General features: G+C 39.8%; 2 protein-coding genes across 3 annotated transcripts; both read right to left on the bottom strand.

The window, feature by feature from the left end:
• Nucleotides 1–66: 66 nt before the first annotated feature.
• On the bottom strand, nt 67–8,504 carry cipcb (CLOCK-interacting pacemaker b). The gene is made up of 4 exons (XM_056764063.1): nt 7,819–8,504; nt 5,611–5,732; nt 5,365–5,516; nt 67–3,179 (listed from the first exon to the last, which is right to left on the bottom strand). Exons 1-4 carry the CDS (start codon nt 7,896–7,898, stop codon nt 2,469–2,471), a joined length of 1,065 nt encoding a protein of 354 aa, XP_056620041.1. The 5' UTR covers nt 7,899–8,504; the 3' UTR covers nt 67–2,468.
• A 744-nt stretch (nt 8,505–9,248) lies between these two features.
• pgfa (placental growth factor a) lies at nt 9,249–13,806 on the bottom strand. Of its 2 annotated transcripts, XM_056765146.1 has the most exons (6): nt 13,739–13,806; nt 13,601–13,634; nt 11,110–11,306; nt 10,810–10,889; nt 10,689–10,718; nt 9,249–9,635 (listed from the first exon to the last, which is right to left on the bottom strand). In XM_056765146.1, the coding sequence occupies exons 1-6, from the start codon at nt 13,763–13,765 to the stop codon at nt 9,554–9,556; spliced, it is 450 nt and encodes a 149-aa protein (XP_056621124.1). In that variant the 5' UTR covers nt 13,766–13,806; the 3' UTR covers nt 9,249–9,553. The 2 variants fall into 2 exon arrangements, with proteins under 2 accessions (XP_056621124.1, XP_056621123.1); XM_056765145.1 differs by having other exon boundaries at nt 13,601–13,759.
• Between the last annotated feature and the right edge of the window lie 6,886 nt (nt 13,807–20,692).

Below are 20,692 nucleotides of genomic sequence, written 5' to 3'. Positions count from 1 at the left end.
ATTATGATGTTTTTATTAATCTTTTTGATTTCATTGAGATAGTCAGAAGATTTGAGCTGAACACAATTAAGATTTTAAATGACTTTATGACATGAAAACATCTGACAGTGTAGGAAACGTAAACAAAATGAAATAATACAAACCCGAATCTCATTATTAACATGATAGTGAATGTTCAGTTGAAGCTTTGGTTGTGTAGATCTGATATCTGCTCTCGTGTGTTGAGATGAACTGAAGGAGCTGTCATATGTCATATGTTGCTTCATACATGATAGAACACAATCATTTCAATTACATTTATGCATTTGGGAGACGCTTTTATCTAAAGTGACTTACATTGCATTATACTACACACTATACATGTGTTTCTCAGTATGTGCAATGTCTGGGATCAAACCTCAAAATCATCTCTGGCTCTACACACCTGTATCTGTCTGTAACATATCTAACAGTGTTTAGGATTACTGAGGGTAAAGGTTCTGTCAACAATGTTCACAGACAAAACAGTGTATTATTATTTCATGTACAAAAGATAAGATGGAAACAGAGCAAAATAAAACCATAAAATCACAGATTGTTTTGAAATACAGAATAAGAACTGCGTCAGACGGCCTTTAAAAGGTCACAAAATAAAGACACAGAAGTGGTTTTGACAGAATTTGTCATTATAGTAACTACAGCATCATGTTATTTAAAAGATCAACTCCACGACAAACCTGAACTTAGAGAACCTATTTGCTGCAGTAAATCACTGCTTCATGTGAAATACTACAGTCAAAAAACACAATAAGGCACCAGAAAGTTTCTAATGCTTTAGCAAAACAATTTCTATGGTTTCTTCCATAGTTCAGACATTAGACTGATAATAATAAAAGATTCAGACAGAATAAAAGAGACAACAGAGACACGTCTGCAGTTTCTTCTCAAAGCAAAACACCTGCAGTCTGAGAGATCTCTCATTACTGCTTTCATTTCTATATTAACATTGTTAATAACAATAAAGCATGACGGAACAACAAAATAGCTTTTGTACAGTGAACACGTCAAATGCAGAATCTGAAACAAAATTTAAACCTCAGGTAAAAAATCTTCACGTGACAGAAGGCTGGATCAGTTCACACCACATTCTGGTGAAATAATACAAGGAAACACGGATGTCAAATGAACCAGGCGTGTGAATGAATGATGTGATCCGGCTTCATGTAGACGACTCATAAAAACATTTCTGAAGTAACAGCTGCCACAGACACACACGGATGAACTCATTATAGAATCATATTTATCATTGATCAACTCATTGATACAGCTCACAATCCCCCATAACAAAATAAACATTATTTAAATAGTTCATGGAATTAATGGAATCATCACTGAAAACAGCTGTTGCATTAATGCATCCAATGTGATGTGATTGTCATTTGTGTTATGATAAGAATCTGTGTTTAGTTGTTTTGTGAGCAATGGATGTTTTTCATACATGAGTTCTTCATTTTCATCAATAATAACCATTATGACCTCAAAGGTGAATTCACTGGTGATGTAACGCTACGGCATCACGTGCTTTAAAAACACGCGCAACACCTTTTAGCCCAACACACCAGAGCTCTTTTCCTGAAGCCTGTGAGCACACACACACACACACACCCATCAGTCTGGAACCCTACATATGCATCAGCTCTTCTACCAACAGGCCTCCAATAAACACAGATATTAATAGTCCTTTTTGAATTGGTTGATGACTGAACTTAATGCAGTGCATTCTGGGATGGCCTGCTCTGTTAAGAACACATGTGATACTGTTTAACATTTCGGCCATAAGAAGATATCTCCAAAGGCAACAAATAAAGACGAAAGGACTGATGCACATGTGATACTTTTCTGAGTATGCAGCAGATATAAAAATCATTTTATGAAGCGATATTAACAGACATTTCTTCTGTTTGTCTTTAATGGATGATGTTCAACTCTAGTCATACAAAACGGCACTGCAGAGAAAACTAAAGAATACACATGTGTGTAGAGTTTCTTGTATAGATATTCTGACAGAAGCTACAATAGATTCAGATGAAAACGTCAAAATCTGCCAAGGGTTCATTGTGTTCTCAGCGGTTCATGTGTGTGTCCTCATGAGGTTGTGTTCTCCTCCTGCACGCTCATGTGTGTGTCCTCATGAGGTTGTGTTCTCCTCCTGCACGCTCATGTGTGTGTCCTCATGAGGTTGTGTTCTCCTCCTGCACGCTCATGTGTGTGTCCTCATGAGGTTGTGTTCTCCTCCTGCACGCTCATGTGTGTGTCCTCATGAGGTTGTGTTCTCCTCCTGCACGCTCATGTGTGTGTCCTCATGAGGTTGTGTTCTCCTCCTGCACGCTCATGTGTGTGTCCTCATGAGGTTGTGTTCTCCTCCTGCACGCTCATGTGTGTGTCCTCATGAGGTTGTGTTCTCCTCCTGCACGCTCATGTGTGTGTCCTCATGAGGTTGTGTTCTCCTCCTGCACGTTCATGTGAAGTTTGCTCCAGATCTTTGAGTCTCCCGTCTGCAGAGCTTCCATGTATAGGTTTGTGTGCTCGCGCAGCCGCTCCAGCTCCCTCTGCGTCCGGCGATTCTGCCGAATTAAGTCTTTGGTGCGCAGCGTGATGTCCAACAGTCCCGACTTACTGAGAATATTGTAGGTGTTGCAGAATCGCTTTGACTTGTCGTCCATGGCGCTGGAGCAAACGTCCCGTGATTTGGCCGCCAGCGTGTGCTGGGACGAGTCAGGACGGCCGTCTGTGGATTTGGGTCTCACGCTGTTAGCATCTGAACTAGTGGGAAGGGCAGATGGAGAGTTGGGTAAAGTTGTGTGAGTCGGGGCAATGGAGGACGCGCTGGGCTGCGAGCAGTGCTGAGCGTCTTTTTTACTGCAATCCAACCGAGAGGAAGATGAACTCTGTACAGAGGAAGCAGAGCTGCTGCTGCCCCCCGTCTGTGGACTGTCTCCAGGGTGAGGGGCAATTTTGGGGTAGGATTTGAGGATGGGGAGGTACTTTCTATGTCGACGATGCTTTGAAGGAGCTCCATTCGACACCGCAGCGGTTGTTTGGGGGACCATTGGTTGGAGAAAGACGACTTGAGGATGCTGAACCACTTCGACAGCTGGACTGAAACTCCAGGGTTTTACAGAAGCAGGATTATCTCCAGACTGCACAGAAACAAGTTCAAAGATTATTTCATCTGTAACATACGCTTCACTGTAATCCTATCACAAAACTCTAGCTTCTGGATTTGTGTCAATGACTGTGGTGCAATAGATAACAAAACACACGCTTCCGATCATTTGAGGGATTTTAGTTCATGGATCGGATCAGCTAATAGTAATTTGCTCATCTAAGAGCACTTTTCCACCATCGTGCCGAAGCGTTCTAAGCAGTCTGAAACGTTCATAGTTATGTTTCCATATGAGCGTGGTTCAACGCGGCACGATTACAAACTGTTCACGGCTGGAAATGTTCGGGACACTTGTCTAAAGCGCTTGGTGTAGTCCAGGCGAATTGCGCTTTCGTTCTGTGTTTTGGTGTAAAACGAAGTTCGTAAACATTGAGAGACGGTATAGTTTATTCGAACAATCCAACACCCCTTTGTTTCTGGAGGCGGGGTTTACATGACATATGCAAATAGTCTCTGTGCACGTGCCGAGAGTGATTGTAGAGGTGTGGTTACATCTGTACCATCTCTGCAACGTGACATTCAAAAGAGTTCATGCTGCTCAAATGTCATAGTTTTTTTTTTTTTGATGTAGACCTTATCTGACCTCACCTCAGCTAAATAAAATGAGGCATTTTTTCCCACAGACTGGGTGGCGCTACATAACACACCCACCTATTACGTAATGGCCATGGACCAATGGTGGCTCGAGGGTGTTCACCGGACGGTTTGGTTTGCTGCAGCCAACTACTGAAACAAATTGTCGTTTGGACCAGATATTGTTCGAAATCAGGTCACAGACGGTCGTCTTTCGAATTTCTAATGTAGTATTACTGCGAATAGTGCTAATGAGTGCGCACAGAGGCGTTATAGCTCAGTCCCTTGTGTGACCAGGTAAGCGTATGACGCGTTATATATAATGTATCAGCCCTGCGGTGGAAAATGAAACCATGTACATACAGGCAGTGCGCATATGCATTATAAAAAAACAGTATGCCTGCCAAATCTATAAATGTATAACAAAAAAATTCGAAATAAATGTGCAGTCACAGTAAACAGCGGACAAATAGATCTCTAGAATCATGAGTGATGTGTGTTGGCGTGTGGATGGCATCATCTGCGCTTTGATTCAACACAACACAACATTGGAGAGAGCGTGTGCTAAAACTCTCTTTTACTGTGTGATGAACACATGTACAGTTGATTCACAGGTCAAGTGATGAGACATGTGTCTGTCAAACACAAGCAGAAGCATCCTCAACACTGACAGAAAACAGACGAGATGTTCACACGTTCTCTAGTGTCCTAATCTTAACTTGTCATTTATTTAACAAACAAACAAGCAGTGAAGATATTTTGTGTCAAATGATCAAAAGAACATCAGACATCACACCTCTAGACCCTCACGACTCAAAACGAGACAAAATCTGACATTATTTCAAGACTAAAACATTATTCATGACTCTGAAGTTCATTCACGAGTTCGCCTATGCAGATAATAGAGTAGTTTTGAGGGTATGCGTATTTGGCGTGCTGTCGGGGAGAGGGCTCTGAGCTCGTTCATTCTTCCGAGCTCAGAGCACTCCCCCCTGTCCGGGGTGAGGGCTCCGAATCCAGCATTAGCCTGAACCCGGAACACTCGCCCCCCCTTTTTGTGTCCTGCTGGAGACGAGGGGCTCCAGGTGAGGAGCCGGGGTGGTGGTGGGATGCTTGAGACTGAAGAGAGATTGAAGGTAAGAAGTCTTGACTATTTATAGAGACTCTCTCTCTCTCTCTCTTTTGAACTGATTGCAGTGATTGCTGATAGCCGACCAGCCAAGTTGATTATCTGCTCCTGCTCCTCTCGAACTTAGTTAATAAAACATCATTAACAGTTGTCAAAATGTTTCAATGAGATACTTCAGAAGTGAAATTTATAAAATGTATTTCTTCATTTGACAGACACTTTTATGCAAAGCGACTTACAAGTAGGAGAGAATATAAACATGTTGTCAACACACTAAACAGAACTGTTAGTCTCTAACGGTTAATTAATAAGTATTGTTCAAATGAGAGCCTTATAGACGTCATTATTTTCATGTATACTGAGAACTTCGTTGTAAAATCAAGAGAACCTTAGTGAGAAACCTGAGGGAACATAAAAGGCGCAAAAAAACAAGAGGAGTCCCTTTGAGGTGGTTTACCTGTTTCATCATGATGATCACAGGTGACGGAGCTCCGCCCCCCACCACAGCACCTGGCTGTGATCTAGAACCGGCCCCTGCGGACCCCACAGATCTCGAGGTGTCGTCTGTGTCCGTATGATCAACTGCACTCAGATGCTCAGAGCCGGCGTCTTTCAGAACACAAACACACGGGTCAGACTCTGACTCACATCGCTCCGTTTCATGAGACACAACATGAACACGAAAGAGGGAGAGAGTCCGAACCTGAGAAGCCCGAGTCCCTCTCAGACTCCGATCCGTCCATCCGTCTGTCTTTAAACTTGCTCATTGTCCTCGTGAGTCCTTCATCCTGTAATTTCCTGCTCATCATCGTCCCCCTCACCTGCCTGACACACAAACACTCATGACATCATGAAAGAAGTGGATCACGGAACATATTACCACTGACCCACCCAAAAAAGCACAACGTCATCTTGATCCTACAAGACTCCGTGAGTTCACTCTGTGATGTGTGGTTCTCAGCAGCGCACAATGACAAGAGTTAAAAACCACTGTATTTACATTACATAACATGAGATCATGAAAATGACATTTCATGCCATGTGTACTGTGTAATGTAGGCGTGTTTGAAAGTAAGCATTCTGCCAAGTAGGAAATCCTAAACTGAATGAATAACAAAGTTATTGTCTTGGAATAAAGGGAGTCGACTCAGAATCACTCAAATGAGTCGTCACTAGATAAGGCACAGATTTACGTCACTACATATAGTCCCGCCTACGTTTTGCTAGGACTGCCCTCCAAAACTTCACTCTCCTCCTACAAACACTGTAGCTCGTGAGCCTCATTCACGGGAGACCAATCACATCAGACTAGACCATTTTACCAATCACATCAGACTAGACCATCTGACCAATCACATCAGACTAGACCATCTGACCAATCACAGCAGACTAGACCATCTGCCCAATCACAGCAGACTAGACCATCTGACCAATCACATCAGACTAGACCATCTGACCAATCACATCAGACTAGACCATCTGACCAATCACATCAGACTAGACCATCTTACCAATCACATCAGACTAGACCATCTGACCAATCACAGCAGACTAGACCATCTTATCAATCACAGCAGACTAGACCATCTGACCAATCACATCAGACTAGACCATCTGACCAATCACATCAGACTAGACCATCTGACCAATCACATCAGACTAGACCATCTGACCAATCACAGCAGACTAGACCATCTTACCAATCACATCAGACTAGACCATCTGACCAATCACATCAGACTAGACCATCTGACCAATCACAGCAGACTAGACCATCTGACCAATCACATCAGACTAGACCATCTGACCAATCACAGCAGACTAGACCATCTGACCAATCACATCAGACTAGACCATTTTACCAATCACAGCAGACTAGACCATCTGACCAATCACAGCAGACTAGACCATCTGACCAGTCCCATCAGACTAGACCATCTGACTAATCACAGCAGACTAGACCATCTGACCAATCACATCAGACTAGACCATCTGACCAATCACATCAAACAAGACTAGGAGGGGATTATTCATATGAATCAGGGAACGAATCATCTGAGAGAAGGTTAGGAATAACTACCTATTATTACGACATAATAGTGTTTTTACACCTAGTGTTGTCTTACACCTTATGTACATAAACTTGTTGTTGGACACTCCAGAAACCAAAGTAGGACCTTAAAAATCCCTAGTTAAGTACTCCTTAAGAGCTGCTTATACTTGATTCGAATCAATGGAGTATTATTTGAATCCCTTGTTCAGTCAAAGGAGCGCCCCCTCATGGACACTGTGAGTGATCGCAAAGAGCTACATCACAAATGACATTTACACACTTATTTCTCATGGTGTGAGCACTTATATATTCGAGCGGATCCGAAATGACGAATCTGTAATAATAAAACAAACAAAAAGTCACACTTGGCAAAGTTGTTTATTTTCATCAAGTTGCATTTTCACCATTGTGTTGTTTCTATGATGCGAAGCGGAACATTGCGCTCCAGATATGATAGTCTCAATTAAATAAACATTTTAATATGCAAAGTATACAATGCATACAGAATGTAGGCAGATATTACAGTTCATAACGCAGCAAGCGCTCTACATGACGTATGGTTCTGCAATCGGCCGAATCTCCTCTGTCATTGGTTAGCCGTGAAAAAGGCGCATGACGTAGGGCGTTAGTTTCTTCAGAAAACTTTTTTTATCCCAAAAAAGCGCTCAGGACTTTCATAGGATTGTAACGTAAACGAGACGCAAACAGCTTCAAAACAGAAGTCAAGTGTGAACATGGCCACCCTGAGAAACACACAAACACTTGAACCCACAGTAATGTGTTAGTGTACTGCTGCTCGCGCTGTGACTTCAGCGCTTAGAAAACACACTAAACACATGATTATCGCATCGCTTTTACCTTGTTGTCAGTGCGTCACGTCGCTCAGAGAAGCGCAGCTCGTCACACGGTTCGGTACACGAGACCACAACAGGATTCATTCCACACCCGTCTTCCGCGAGCCCGCCTTTGGCCAACCGTCATGTCGTGAGCCGAGTGCTTCGTTTATTAATTCTTGAAGCCTTTGTAAAGTCTTTACGTTATTAATGTTTATCTAAAATGTAATAACTATGCTGTTAAATGTACATTGCGCTTGTTATATCAACACTGTTCTCTTATGTCACTGTTCAGGGTTGTGGCTAAAAGGGATAGATTTGTCAACTGTCCAATCACGCAGCATATATGGAACCACAAGCCAATCCATGTCGTGGGGGAGGGACCAGAAGAGCAGAACGCGCCTCCGCATGTTGTTGGCGTCATGAATCGTTGCGCAGCTCGTACGCAGAGAGCGCGAGAGCGATGCGCAGATTGCGCGCACACAGCTTTTGATTGGCTCTCGCGGTACTGTGATGTATTTTATCGATCGGTCTGCGCAAGGCCGCATGCATTTAAGAGGCGGGCCTTCTTCTTAAGATCAAAGCTGCTATTGGTTATCGCTTCAAACACTAAGCTATAAAACGTGACTGCAGCGAGACGTGAGGACATCGTGTTCGGCCGCAGGGAGGCGCCAGAGAGCTGCTCGAGTTATGTAGGCCTACAAGTGTCCTTAATTTCACCTTTAAAGGCAAATGTCGGGTCACTGTAGTGTCTTTATCTGATTTATGAAAACATTTAACCATTAAAGACAAAATCACTGTAAGGCATAGAAGTAACTGCCTGTTTACAAGTTGTACTTTTATTAAAAACAGACATTTTAGGTTATTTTCTGTCAGTCAACTCTTTTTCTACATTACCAATAATATTTTCAAATGTGATGATAAGAAAAATGTCTTAATTTCTTATTTTTTATCTATTAATAAAGCTCTTTCTTATTTCTGTATTTATTTTGTTTTGATATTTCCTGACTTAATTCTCTTTTCCTATTTGCCGATCTGGAGAACACTTCCATCACCCATCACTCCCTCTTCAACACAACCAAAAGAATATTTCTGACAACATTTTATAAAAGCAGCAAGATATAGATAAATTGCTTGCATTTTAGTAAAAAACTCAAATGTAAAGTTTATTCAAAACATCCTTGAGTTATTAATGACCTTCAGGGTTTTTATTTTATTGCCCCTGACAATCCAAAATAATTATCCATCTTAAACGAAAGTGAATGGCTCTGAGATGAAGCACAGCATCATAAATAACAAACTTATAACTACAAAGTTTTTGAAATCAGAAAAATGTTCAGTACTGTGACTATGACAACTTTATTAATTTCTGACAGTGAACTACATGATGATCTGTGTGGAACATACATTAAATCTCTCATTCACTTCCATTAAATGCAGCAGAACATCAAAGAAATCAATGTTTTGAAATGAGTAAATAACCTCAGCGTTCACAGCATGTCTGTTTCTTTACAGGTTTATATATTATTATCACAGAGAGCTGAGGGATTTTACCTTCACAATCGGATTGTTTTACTGTCGCTTCAAATATTCATTATCATCTGAGGAAAAGATCCATGAATCCATAAAATGTCTCACTTTTTATTCATTGTGGAATATAAGAATCAAAGACAAATAAACAAGCTGTCATGCATTTGATTCTTCCTGATAAATGTATTTCTACACTAGAGAGCAGCAGAGAGTTACTGACACACATATCATCAGTGTCCTGTTCCACCTCTTCTTCTTCTTCTTCTTCTTCTTCTTCTTCTGCGTTGACCCCTCTCCTCTCCTCTCATTGTTCTGATAAAAAAGAAACAGCAGTTATTTGATTTGTGCCTCAGAAATGAATGAATCAATACTGATATTCTTAGTTTCAGAACCCAGCGGGTTAAGTTAAGAGGACCTGTTTCTGATAAAATGATCACCTCGACTGGATCTCCCTAAGGATGTGTGTTTTCTCCTTTACTCTTAATTTTATACACAAATTCTTGTTCTTTCAAAAATAGATATTAAATATGCAGATGATACTACTTTATATAGTCTTCATGAAGCAGAGGAAGATGAGAGCATTGGTCTGTTTTGGACTTCTTTTTAAATTGGTGTGAAGAATCAAATCTTCCATTGAATATTTCAAAAATAAAATAAATGCTTATCCATCTTTCGAGAATAAAGTGCATTCCATCATACATTATGAACAGGGAGCCAATACAACTTGTTACAAACTATAAAAACTTTGGTACAGTAGGACAATGGGGTAAGATGGGATGGGTGAACTGAGCTCTCAGGTAAAATAGTTCCACAAGGAATGTATTTCCAAAAGAAATGACGCCTGTTCAATGTCCACCCTCAAATGTTATAGATTTTTTTCACTTTAGCTTTTATTGAGTATTATGACATTTGGTTTAATATGCTGCTATGGCAATGCTTCTGAGGCACAGAAGAAATCTCTAGGGAAGGAGGTGACTTTGGCAAGTAGATTTTGGTACCGAGTATAGAAAGTATCTACACAGATAGAGTGTTAAATAAAGCTAAAGATCTTTTGAATGATAAAAGACATCTCATATATTGTGCTTTTGAATTGCTGCCATCTAGTCCACGGTATTGTGCCCCTGAAAAACAGCTCAGAATATTCTTGTATTCCCCAAGACATTACGTTTTTAAATTGTGCCTGGTTTTAGCTCGCTGGTCTGGACCGGCAAATATTAGTAACAAATCTTCTACGTACAGTATGTATTTATATTTTCTATGCCAAGTGTGATTCTTGTTGTGTCTGTGTGAGCTCGCTGCAACCTTACAGGAGAAAACAAACTGAAGTGAATGAATGAATGAATGAATGAATGAAAGAACACTCACGGCTGAGTTCTCCAGGGGTGTCGTCTGGGCCTAAACGTCCGAAAGCAAGTTAAGGTAAAAGAATTGAATAAAGCAGAAGAAAAGTATTGAGCTGTGAAATGTCAGTGATGTCATACAGTACCTGCATTCACAGGTGTGATGCTCCTGAAAGGACAGAAGCACATATTCTCTGATTCTGTCTGCCGGAGTTATTCTCAACAGCTGAACACAAACAACATCTTAACTGTCTGTATTTATTCAATATATCTAAATCAACAGAGTCGTGTGCAAACCTCATGTGCTGTACAGCTAAATGAAACATGTGCTTGTTGACAGAATTGTATTTTAAAGCAAGTCAAACAGATCAAATTCATTAATGCAAACATGATAGAAATGAGTGAATTCCAGTGATGTTCACAGAGAGATGTGATGTTGTTCTTGCCTGAATGGTGGTGTTGTGTGTTCTGCTGGGGTAACACGCCACTTTGTCATCATTACAGCAGCCTGAGCAGCGCAGCAGAGGAACACACCCGGGACTGTAGATGTGCTCCACACCTCCAGGATACTCCTGATCCACCTCCACCAGCCGCTGCATGGCACTGCACAGACTGCGACCCCACGCCTCATCAAACAGCATCACTGCAGCCAAACACACAACAACCAACAACTGTGTGTGTGTGTAGATCTAGCAGAACCTTTTCGAGGCCCAGAGCACAAATCTTACAGGGTCACAGAAACTCTGGCCACGCCTCTAGGTTTACTTCTCTTGCGATTTTTAAATCTCTTCTTAAAACATTTTATTTTAGGATTTCTTTTTCTTGTTTTGATTATTTGTTGTTGTTGTTGTGTTGTTTTACAAAGTATTTTTTACAAATTGTGGTGTTTTACCTGATGTGATTTCTACTGCTAAGCAACTTTTAATCACGCTTAACAAAATAAATGTATTATTATTATTATTAGTGTCCTTGCTGAGCTCAGACTGAAGGTGGCGCTCTAATGTTGATTGGCAACCTCCGCAATCATATACAGAATACACACATGTGTAGTATTATTGTGTTTGAATATTTTGGATGTGTGAATAAAAAAAACTAAGAAGAGGACAACAAACTTACATAAGCACACAGGGATTTAGTTATTTTATAAAACAATCACAAAGTAATTCTTTACATGCTGCTATATTAGTTTTATTGGTGTGACCCAAATTGAATGGAGTTCCTGATTGGACTGTTCCGTTACAGGTTTTGTTTTTAGGGCTGCCTTAAACACTCTTCATGGTCCATTTAGGGCCATTTGGGTTATCGTTGGGTTTACCCCAAGTTTGGTTGTGTTTCGTTAAAGTTTGACTTCTGAATTATAATTCTGTTATGTCTTCTTAGTTCCTATCTAAGATGTTTGTTTGAGTCTTTGATGTTGTGTTACTTTGTCTTTACTTTAGTTCTGATGGTTTGAAGTTAGGTTAATCAATTGTCTTTTGTTTCTTTTGTTTATTTGTAAAGGTTATTTAGTTTGGTATTTATTAAAGTAGTGGATTTGATTACTATTTTGCCATTGACTCTTTTTTTATTTATACAAATGTATTTATTTGTGTTTCCTTTATGCAATAAAAGTGGATCTCCATTTATTGCGATCGAACCTAAACAGGTCGTAACAGAATATCTTATAATTTTGAGCAACCACATCAAACGGTCTGAAAGTCAACACAAAGTTTTTTGTCGGGACTCTCTTTTTATGTTTTCGAGCCCCCCGGATCCCAACCGCCTTACTTACACCCGCATGAAGAAACCCTCAGTCCTTTACCTGCAAACTCTTATTTATTTAATTGTTGTTTGATTTCAATATAATATGATTTCATTTGTACATGCAGAGGAAGTAAAAGTGCATTGTTTTTTTTTAAAGCAAGCTCACAACAGTGAGGAGTAGTAGAAACTAAATATTATAAAATCTTTTTTACATTATTGGCGTCCCGTCCCCCAATTTGGGAACCACTGACGTAACAAGATCGAACGGGCCAGACTCTCGTCTGTTGTGCACTTCCATTTCTCACCACAGATTTACATTGAAAATATGTGTGGCGCTGTTGAGCTCGAGAGGGCAGATGACGCACCCTCTGCCCACCATCACATTACGTCACCTGTCCTGAAGCCATGCGCTGGTTTTTTGTAAATATATTATAAATTATAACTTTATAATAAATAACTTTAAAAATATTTGTTGATTCAGTGTGAAAGAGCTCTGTTTTCTCAACTGGATGGTTATTTCGGCGAGGCCACGTACGGCTCCAACGGTACGACTTTACCTTCTACATCCTTTATTGTGAGAGTATTTCCTGCTGTATAGAGCAACAGTCACCTTTCATAAGTGAACAGTAGCAGATTTTGATTTGAAGTGTCTGGTCCACGAGAGTCCCCTCAAACTAATGTAAACCTTTGCTGTCAATGTGTGTTGAGCTAATACAAAATAAAATATTGTAACTTAGAGCAGGGGTTTTCAAACTGGGGTCCGGGGACCCCTGGAAGGGCTCCAGAAGGGTGCCCCCAGAAATTTTCTTGGAAAAAAGATTAAGCAAAAACATGATAAAAGTCAACAATGTTCCTCTGTTTTTTGCTATGGATTGTTTTCAGAATTGTTTATATTTGAATCTTTCTAGTGAGTTTTTTCTCACTGTAGTTTCTTTTTGCAACTCAAGTGAAGTTGTTGCTGACTTTTTGAAACAATCTGTTGTCTTTCAATATTTTATTGACCATTAATCCGACCAATGTTTAAATGTTTCTTTACACAGAAATAAATATAGATTGATATATATTTTAGAAAAGGGGTCCCTCACAAAAGATTAAACATATTTGGGGATCCTTGCCATCATAATGGTTGAAAACCCCTGTCAGCAAAACAATTACTCAATACGATCACAAATATATTTAGCTAAATAGATTTACCTTTAGAGTGGGAATTGCCAAGAATGATAGAAACCTGTCGAAAAAGAATCGAAACAAACTTTAAAGTCATTACTTTGATAATTGACAAAAAGCTTACACATTGAAGTGTTGGGTTAGTGTGCCATATTACGAGTACACCTTTCTTTTTGCTCCATTGACTTCCATTCATACACATCTAAATGCGACAGACCGGAAATGAAGGCTTCTGCTGCAAACTTGCGCATGCCGCTGCGTTCCAAAGTTCAAGTTTGGTGAATTTGCATCACGTGAAGACGTCAGGTCGTGTACCCACCTCGATTCCTGCGCTTATTTCCTGATATCCTGTACCCGCCCATATTTGCAGCTGCATACGACCAAAAGTTGCATGCTGAAACTGCAATTCACTTTGTGCATCAGACGTTCAGCCAACGGTCCATGGGCGTGACGTCTGAGACTAATTACTGCTCTCTGTCACCAAGACAACAGGTCTGATCTAAGTGCATGTCGCACTACGGTATGTTTATGTTTGTGTTCATGGATGTCTGAAGTGTTGACATGAGCACTGAAATCCTCTTAACAGCTGAAGGCGGTTCTTGCTACAGAATAAGATTGTCCCGTTGTCTTTGTGCACTAAAGTGGACCTGACTGAAGGGCCCTGGACACAAACCTGGCGCCTGTCCATTGTTGGGAGGTTTCCACATTAACACGTAAGAGCTGCTGTACATTAATTAGGGCGCATGGGCTCTCAGATCTCTATAAGAAGGGCCGAGAGGGGGACAACACAAACTTTAGCCAAGAGACGTGCAGTCCTCTAATGAGCAGCTTATGAGTTCAGAGTTCTTCATTCATCAGTCACACACAGCTACAGTCACCATTCATTCAGGAGTTTACCACAACATGAAAATCCTGTCATTATAAACTTCATGTTGTCAAACTCGTAAGCTTTTCTTTTTTCAGAGGAACTAAATATTCAAATTGACAGCTCGTAGTTATTGAGTGTGTTTAAAGTGCAATGTGTACTGTTTGAAGAAGTAAATAAAAGAGTTGTTTATAAGAAATAAATGAGTCTTAACCTAGGCTTTTCTATGCTTCATTATGACTGAATCATTCAGTTGATTGTTTTATGTCTCAGACAGCCAAAGGAACCTGGACGAATAGGCCAAATCAACCTCACCGGTACAAAGAATCAATGTCTAGATCCATAACAGTCATGAATGTAAGATAAAAGCTCTGACAGTCGATACACACACAAACAGAATACCTGTACAAGTAGAATGAAGAAGAGAAATACAGCCAGCTGTGACACACCCATAGATCTCTTCATGACGCTCAGCTGGATGAAGGTAGAAAAGCGTCTCCTCGCAATGTTAATCCACCGCAGTGACAAACCGTCTTCAAAGTCCAGTTCATTTTCTTCAATCAACTAGTAATCTACTAAACAGTTAAGACTGAAAACTCTGACACTAACTCCATAGATCAGTTTGGCAGTAGTTTTAAGGTTACTGGTCTTTGTTTGGAGTGAGTCAGCCCAACTCATGTGTCCATCACTGAAGCCCACAGCCTCCGCTCATGAATAATACTGCAGAACACTGAGGATTTCTGGGTCATCAGACTGATATCATGAAGTGCTGCTATGCCTCAAATAGAGTTCAAACAAATCATGGGGACAAAAGTATATGAAACTAAACCTAAATGATACAATTAACAATAGAATGAATGAAACATTAGTACACAGATGGTTTGTCACAGTAACAGACAGTGGTCAACTTCTGCACATGGGAATTACCAACCAATAAGCAGTTACCTAATATCATTGTGTACATCTGTTTGTGTAATAACAAGGTATTATTTGTGGTATGGTGTCTGGTATAGACGGGGTGTTAGATTGTTAAAGGGGTGCTGGACTGATGTGTCAAGCATTCTGACTTCTTTACAATGTTGAACGTGCTGTCTTCTCATGCTTAACATGGTCAACTTGTCGAAAAATGAGTTGGGTGTATGACGTCGTATTTCTGTGCTCGATACACTCCTGCAGCAATCATACAGGTTTCGGAAAGTTTTCTTGAACAAATATTTTTTTTTATAACAATTTATCTTAGTCTCTTATTGTACAATGCTCCCTGAGAAGCACACGGCACGCCCACAGGAGAGCAGGAGAAGGAGCATGCGCAGACATTACTTTAACTTGTGTGCAGGAGAGAGAGAGAGATGTAGATGGTTTGAAACTGATATATGAAGCCGTCCCAGCGCTAAAAGATGCTGGACATGAACCGCATGCGGTGAGTCAAACTGATGTCTGTGTTTTGTTGACAATGTGCTTTAGTTCAGCCTACCCCTGCCCCCTGTGCGCGCCGTATGATTTCGGAAAAATTCGTACAGCTGTATCTATCTTTATAAATGTGTATGTTTGCAATAGTACTTTAAGATTAATATGAGATTAATCTGAGATTAATATGAGATTGTAATATGAGATTGATTTAAATGATGAAAAACAAAATCACTTGACACACCCCCAACTATAAAATCTAAAGAGTTGAAAGAAAATCAACAAGATTGAGATTAAGGCAACATGGGCAATAAACCCCTTAAGATCACGCAGAAGAAATTCCAAATATAAGTCAATTGGATTTATATAGTTTAGTATATATGGTTTCCAGGGACCCGTTTCAGAAAGGAGGTTTAGTGAAAACTAAACAATATAATGAGGGAAACTCTGGGTTTGCTGTTTCAGAATGTGAAGTATGTTAAACCTGAGAAAGTGGGGTAGCTCAAGCCCATTTCTAAAGGAGAGGTCACTTAAACTCAGAGTCAGTAACCATGGTAACTGACTCTATGAACCTAACCTGATCGGGAGCAGCTTTTCTATGGTAAACCAAGAGTTTCTTTCCATCTCCTCCCTTTCAAAGCACAAGTGATGTAACTCTTTCATTCATTAAATGAATTTTTTTAACGTGTTTTGGCCATTAGTTTACACGACAACAGTGTTTCGGGAGACTGAACACGCAAACCTTTGAAAACAGATATAAAAGTGCAACTATTTGAAAACGGCCCTGTTATCGTCTCTGTGTAAACCGCAAGGCAGAACGTTCAGAAAACAATGAGGTCCAACATCAGGGGGATTCCAGAAAGCTGGTTTTGTGACATACCCAGGTAAGTTTAAGGGTTAGTTAGCGGATAACCTCAACTTTCGGTTCCAAAAACAGCGATAACTGGTAACTATAGCAACTCATTCTCTGATATCCTGCTCCGGAGCATCTTATGTTCCAGAGTAAGTTCATTTTAAGGAAACATTTCTAAGCTATAGGGGTTGTCTGCACATGTGTGCACTTTTAGTGAGCATCAAGTGGGCGTGAAAGCGCAGATTAAGTATAATATATTATCATTTTACAACAATATTACAATTACAATTACATTTCAAATCTCACTCATCACAATTCAGCATTCACAATTAATTGGACTATTAACTTTATTATTTAACCTTCAAAAATGAAATGATCTTTAAATAAAATAGGGTAAGCCGTTATTGTTAAACTTCATGTATTTATATCGAATTCTCTATATACTTTGAAAAGATTTATTCCAAATATGTCTAAATATGTTTGGATCTCCAAAAATCTCCAAATATCACTGGATAAATATTAGTGGTGGGCATAGATTAATTTTTTTAATCTAGATTAATCTAGATTAAAATGGCTCATTTGAATTCTGCCGAAGGCATTCAGAATATGTGTGCTACCCAAATAATGACTAAAAGTAAGTCTTTGAGAACGGGTTTCTCAAGCCAGGTGGCGCATTAGACCAGGGACTCATCTCCTGTTTCCAAAATGCATCACAAACTGCTTGAGAAAGCTGTTCTACTATGATAATTGGTGATGAAAATTAAATTATGTTCAATAAGATGAACTTGTGTTTACTTCCGCATTAGCTAAGGGATGATTTCCGTTTAGGTGGTACTTGAGACTGGAAGAGCTCCTATAGTACATTTACATTTAGTCATTTAGCAGACGCTTTTATCCAAAGCGACTTACAAAGAGTGAGGGAGCAACAAGAGATGTGTCATACAGGAGCCATAATACATTAGATCTCAATACAAAGTTACTGGTTTCAACTAAAGCTAGACCACTACCTGTTGAGAGAAAGTGTTTTTTTTAAACCAATTCCGCATTGCACAAGGTGCAAACAACCTTAGTCTTGTCGATGTTTCTATTGAGAAGCTTCTTAAAAATGAATATTCCCTGAAGCAAACACGGCGGCTTCATAGCTGCATCCATGTTAGCACGTCACGTTTGATGCGGTAATTTCACAGTAACGTTATGTTGTGTTCATACCAAACGCGAATGGCGTGTCAAGCGCGAGTGATTTATATGTTAATGCAAAGAGGCCAATAGACCTACTTGCTGCGCGAATCGCGAATGAAGCCCTGATTATGAGATGATGAGGCGGCTTCTGCTTCCGCGAATGACACGAATCACGCGAGTTGAAAAATCTCGTTCTCGCCCCGTACAGTGCAGTTAAGCTGGTATACATCCGCGCTAAAATATCAAGGTGAAAGTCATCATAGCTTGCGTAGTATAGACCCAGCTCCCAACCCAACTTTGAGAATAGATTAACGGCGACATTTTTTTTATCGCGCGATAAGAGTCTCACTGCGTTAACGGCGTTAACGGCCCACCACTAATAAATATGCACACCTTCCAACAATTACAGGATGTTAACAGTGAAGTATTTTAACTCCCGAGCAATTTCATATCATCACTCTTGTCCACCAATAAGGCAATATTTGATGTGTCGGGTCAAAGATAGTTGTGACCTAATGGTTAGAGAGCCAGACTTAAAACTCAAAGGTTGGAAGTTTGATTCCCAGGCTGGCAGGTTTCCAAGGCTTTATTATAGGTGACACCCAATAGGACCGATGCCATATTAACATATTTAAATTCTAATTACAACTTTAAGGTTATTTCCATACAAAAAACATAAAAAGACGTTTTTTTAAAGGTTTATTCCTTAAAAATGTCTTTCTGATCATCAGCCTCCTCTTACAGTTAAGAATCGAAAGGCCTTTCTCCAATTACAATTATTCTTTCAGGATCAGCTGCTTCCGCTTCTTTTAACATTTGGAAAGCCATGGCCTTTTAGCTTACAAAGTCAAACCAAAAAATGAAAATTGACTTTTTTGAAATACATTCATTTAAAGGGAATATTACATGCCATATTGTAACTGTAGGCTTAACGTTTTATTCTCTGTCACAGCAGACCTTCATCCTTTTATGCAAATGAATTATCATGGTTAATGTGTACTGAAGTGTTAAACTTTTTTTTTAAGATTTTGACAACTGTAGCAGTTTCTAGAATTAAAGGAGTCTCCATTAATATGACTTCTTCAGCAACCGTTCAAAATAAAGCTGATACATAGCAAAGTAAGTTTTCACAAAAGCAAATAAAAGCAGTTTTTTAAAGGAACAAATATGAGGTTCAAAATACAGCCTATACAATCAGCAATGTAATTAAATACATGTAAATACACTGGTAAAAACACATGTTCAATTAATTGTTACAATCATCTCAACAAATCTAACAGAGATAGCCATGAAGAATATATATTTAAAATATCTTGGTATAAAAACACTTATACATGGTAGCCTACATATCTAAACAATCTTTATATTTTAAAGCGTTTTTGCTTTTAGAAAAGTATAAACTCAATTACACAATATTTATGTTTTTCAACTTAGCACTTTATTCACTGATACAGATTTAAATCTTAAAAAAAGCCCTGATTTATAACGTTGTTTCAAAATCTTTAAGTTTCTTAACCGTTTCCATGGTGACTCGTGATATCTGTGATCCATGGACAATGCCTTCATGTTGTTCGTGTGAGCCCACATGAACTCTGGGTTACTTGCGGGAAGTTAATTAAACTTACCCTTCAAACGTGGAACTGACATATCCAGAGTGAGCACGGTTTAGATTAATCAACCCAGAGTAAAGGGTTAAGCTGACGGTAGGTTAACCTGCTCTCTGGAATACAGCCCGGGTTCCTCTTCAATTGTACTGACAGGTACACCACCTTACTTGGATATAGATTTGGGCGATCTTAGTAAAATCAGACCACCAACAGATGTAGATTTGCTGGGGTGTGGTTAGGCGTTTCATTCACTTTAATACACAATGACTCTTTTGTTCGCACACTTTCATTTCTGCAATTTTACATGACTTATACATGCGTGGGCACCTTATAACACATCAAAGACACAGAAAAACATGTGTTCACCCCATATGACCCCTTAGAGTTATGGGAGACAGGTTGCATTAACACCGTAACATGTGGTTTGTGCAAGTTAACAACACATTAAACAAAGCTTTAAATTATTTATCAAGTACAGCTTATTCCTGGCTTTTTTATATAATTCAGCCTCCGTCTATAAAAATATCTGTGCACGTTTGGATTGGTCCTAATTTAAATAAGCAAGAGTAGCCCTTCATACAAAGTTCCAACATCCCGATTTCCATCTGTCTAGGAAAGGTCCAAGAACATCCCTCTGTCTAGAGAAGCATTCAGCCAATCACTAGAGGGGCGGAGCCATCATGATTTCCAGATGTATAAATTTGGATGCTGAGCTGCTAATGCTTCATGAAAACTCAAGTGTAGCAATGATGGAGCTGTGGCCAGTTGGATTTATTTTAGGCCAGATGGATTTAGCTTTGGCCAGTTGGATTTAGTTTAGGCCAGTTGGATTTAGTTTAGGCCAGTTGGATTTAGTTTAGGCCAGTTGGATTTAGCTTAGGCCAGTTGGATTTAGCTTAGGCCAGTTGGATTTAGCTTAGGTCTTGGTCACAAATGCAGGTAGTTCCTCAGTTAGTTCCTAACTCAAACCAGTACTTCCTGGGTGACATTGTGAACTTTGAGGCCTCTGTGACGACGTACAACCATGCACCAGTATGTGTATTTGTTGACAGTTGCGTAGCCACTGTGTCCCCTGACGTGATCTCCGCCCCAAGATACTCGTTCATTGAGAATAATGGGTAAGACCTGACCATTTATCCAGCCTATCCTTGAAGTATTGCAGGGAGTTTAGCTTGTTTCTTCACCAGATGCCTGGTTGATGCCAAGTT

Source organism: Triplophysa dalaica, chromosome 13, assembly GCF_015846415.1.
Source record: "Triplophysa dalaica isolate WHDGS20190420 chromosome 13, ASM1584641v1, whole genome shotgun sequence".
Lineage (NCBI taxonomy): Eukaryota > Metazoa > Chordata > Actinopteri > Cypriniformes > Nemacheilidae > Triplophysa > Triplophysa dalaica.
The sequence above is the reverse complement of the archived record's forward strand: the minus strand, read 5'-3'. Positions and strand labels throughout refer to the sequence as shown.

Bases quoted from the DNA above. Each gene is read 5' to 3' on its own strand.
- cipcb (XM_056764063.1), bottom strand. From the start codon at position 7,898: ATGAATCCTGTTGTGGTCTCGTGTACCGAACCGTGTGACGAGCTGCGC. The intron at 5,517-5,610 runs GTTCGGACTCTC...GTGTTCTGAAAG, and splicing joins GAGGGACTCGGGCTTCTCAG to ACGCCGGCTCTGAGCATCTG. The intron at 3,180-5,364 runs GTAAACCACCTC...GTTTCTGTGCAG, and splicing joins TGATCATCATGATGAAACAG to TCTGGAGATAATCCTGCTTC.
- pgfa (XM_056765145.1), bottom strand. From the start codon at position 13,670: ATGACTTTAAAGTTTGTTTCGATTCTTTTTCGACAGGTTTCTATCATT. The intron at 10,890-11,109 runs GCAAGAACAACA...GTTTGTGTTCAG, and splicing joins CACACAACACCACCATTCAG to CTGTTGAGAATAACTCCGGC. The intron at 9,636-10,688 runs GTGAGTGTTCTT...CTTTTTTATCAG, and splicing joins CACCCCTGGAGAACTCAGCC to AACAATGAGAGGAGAGGAGA.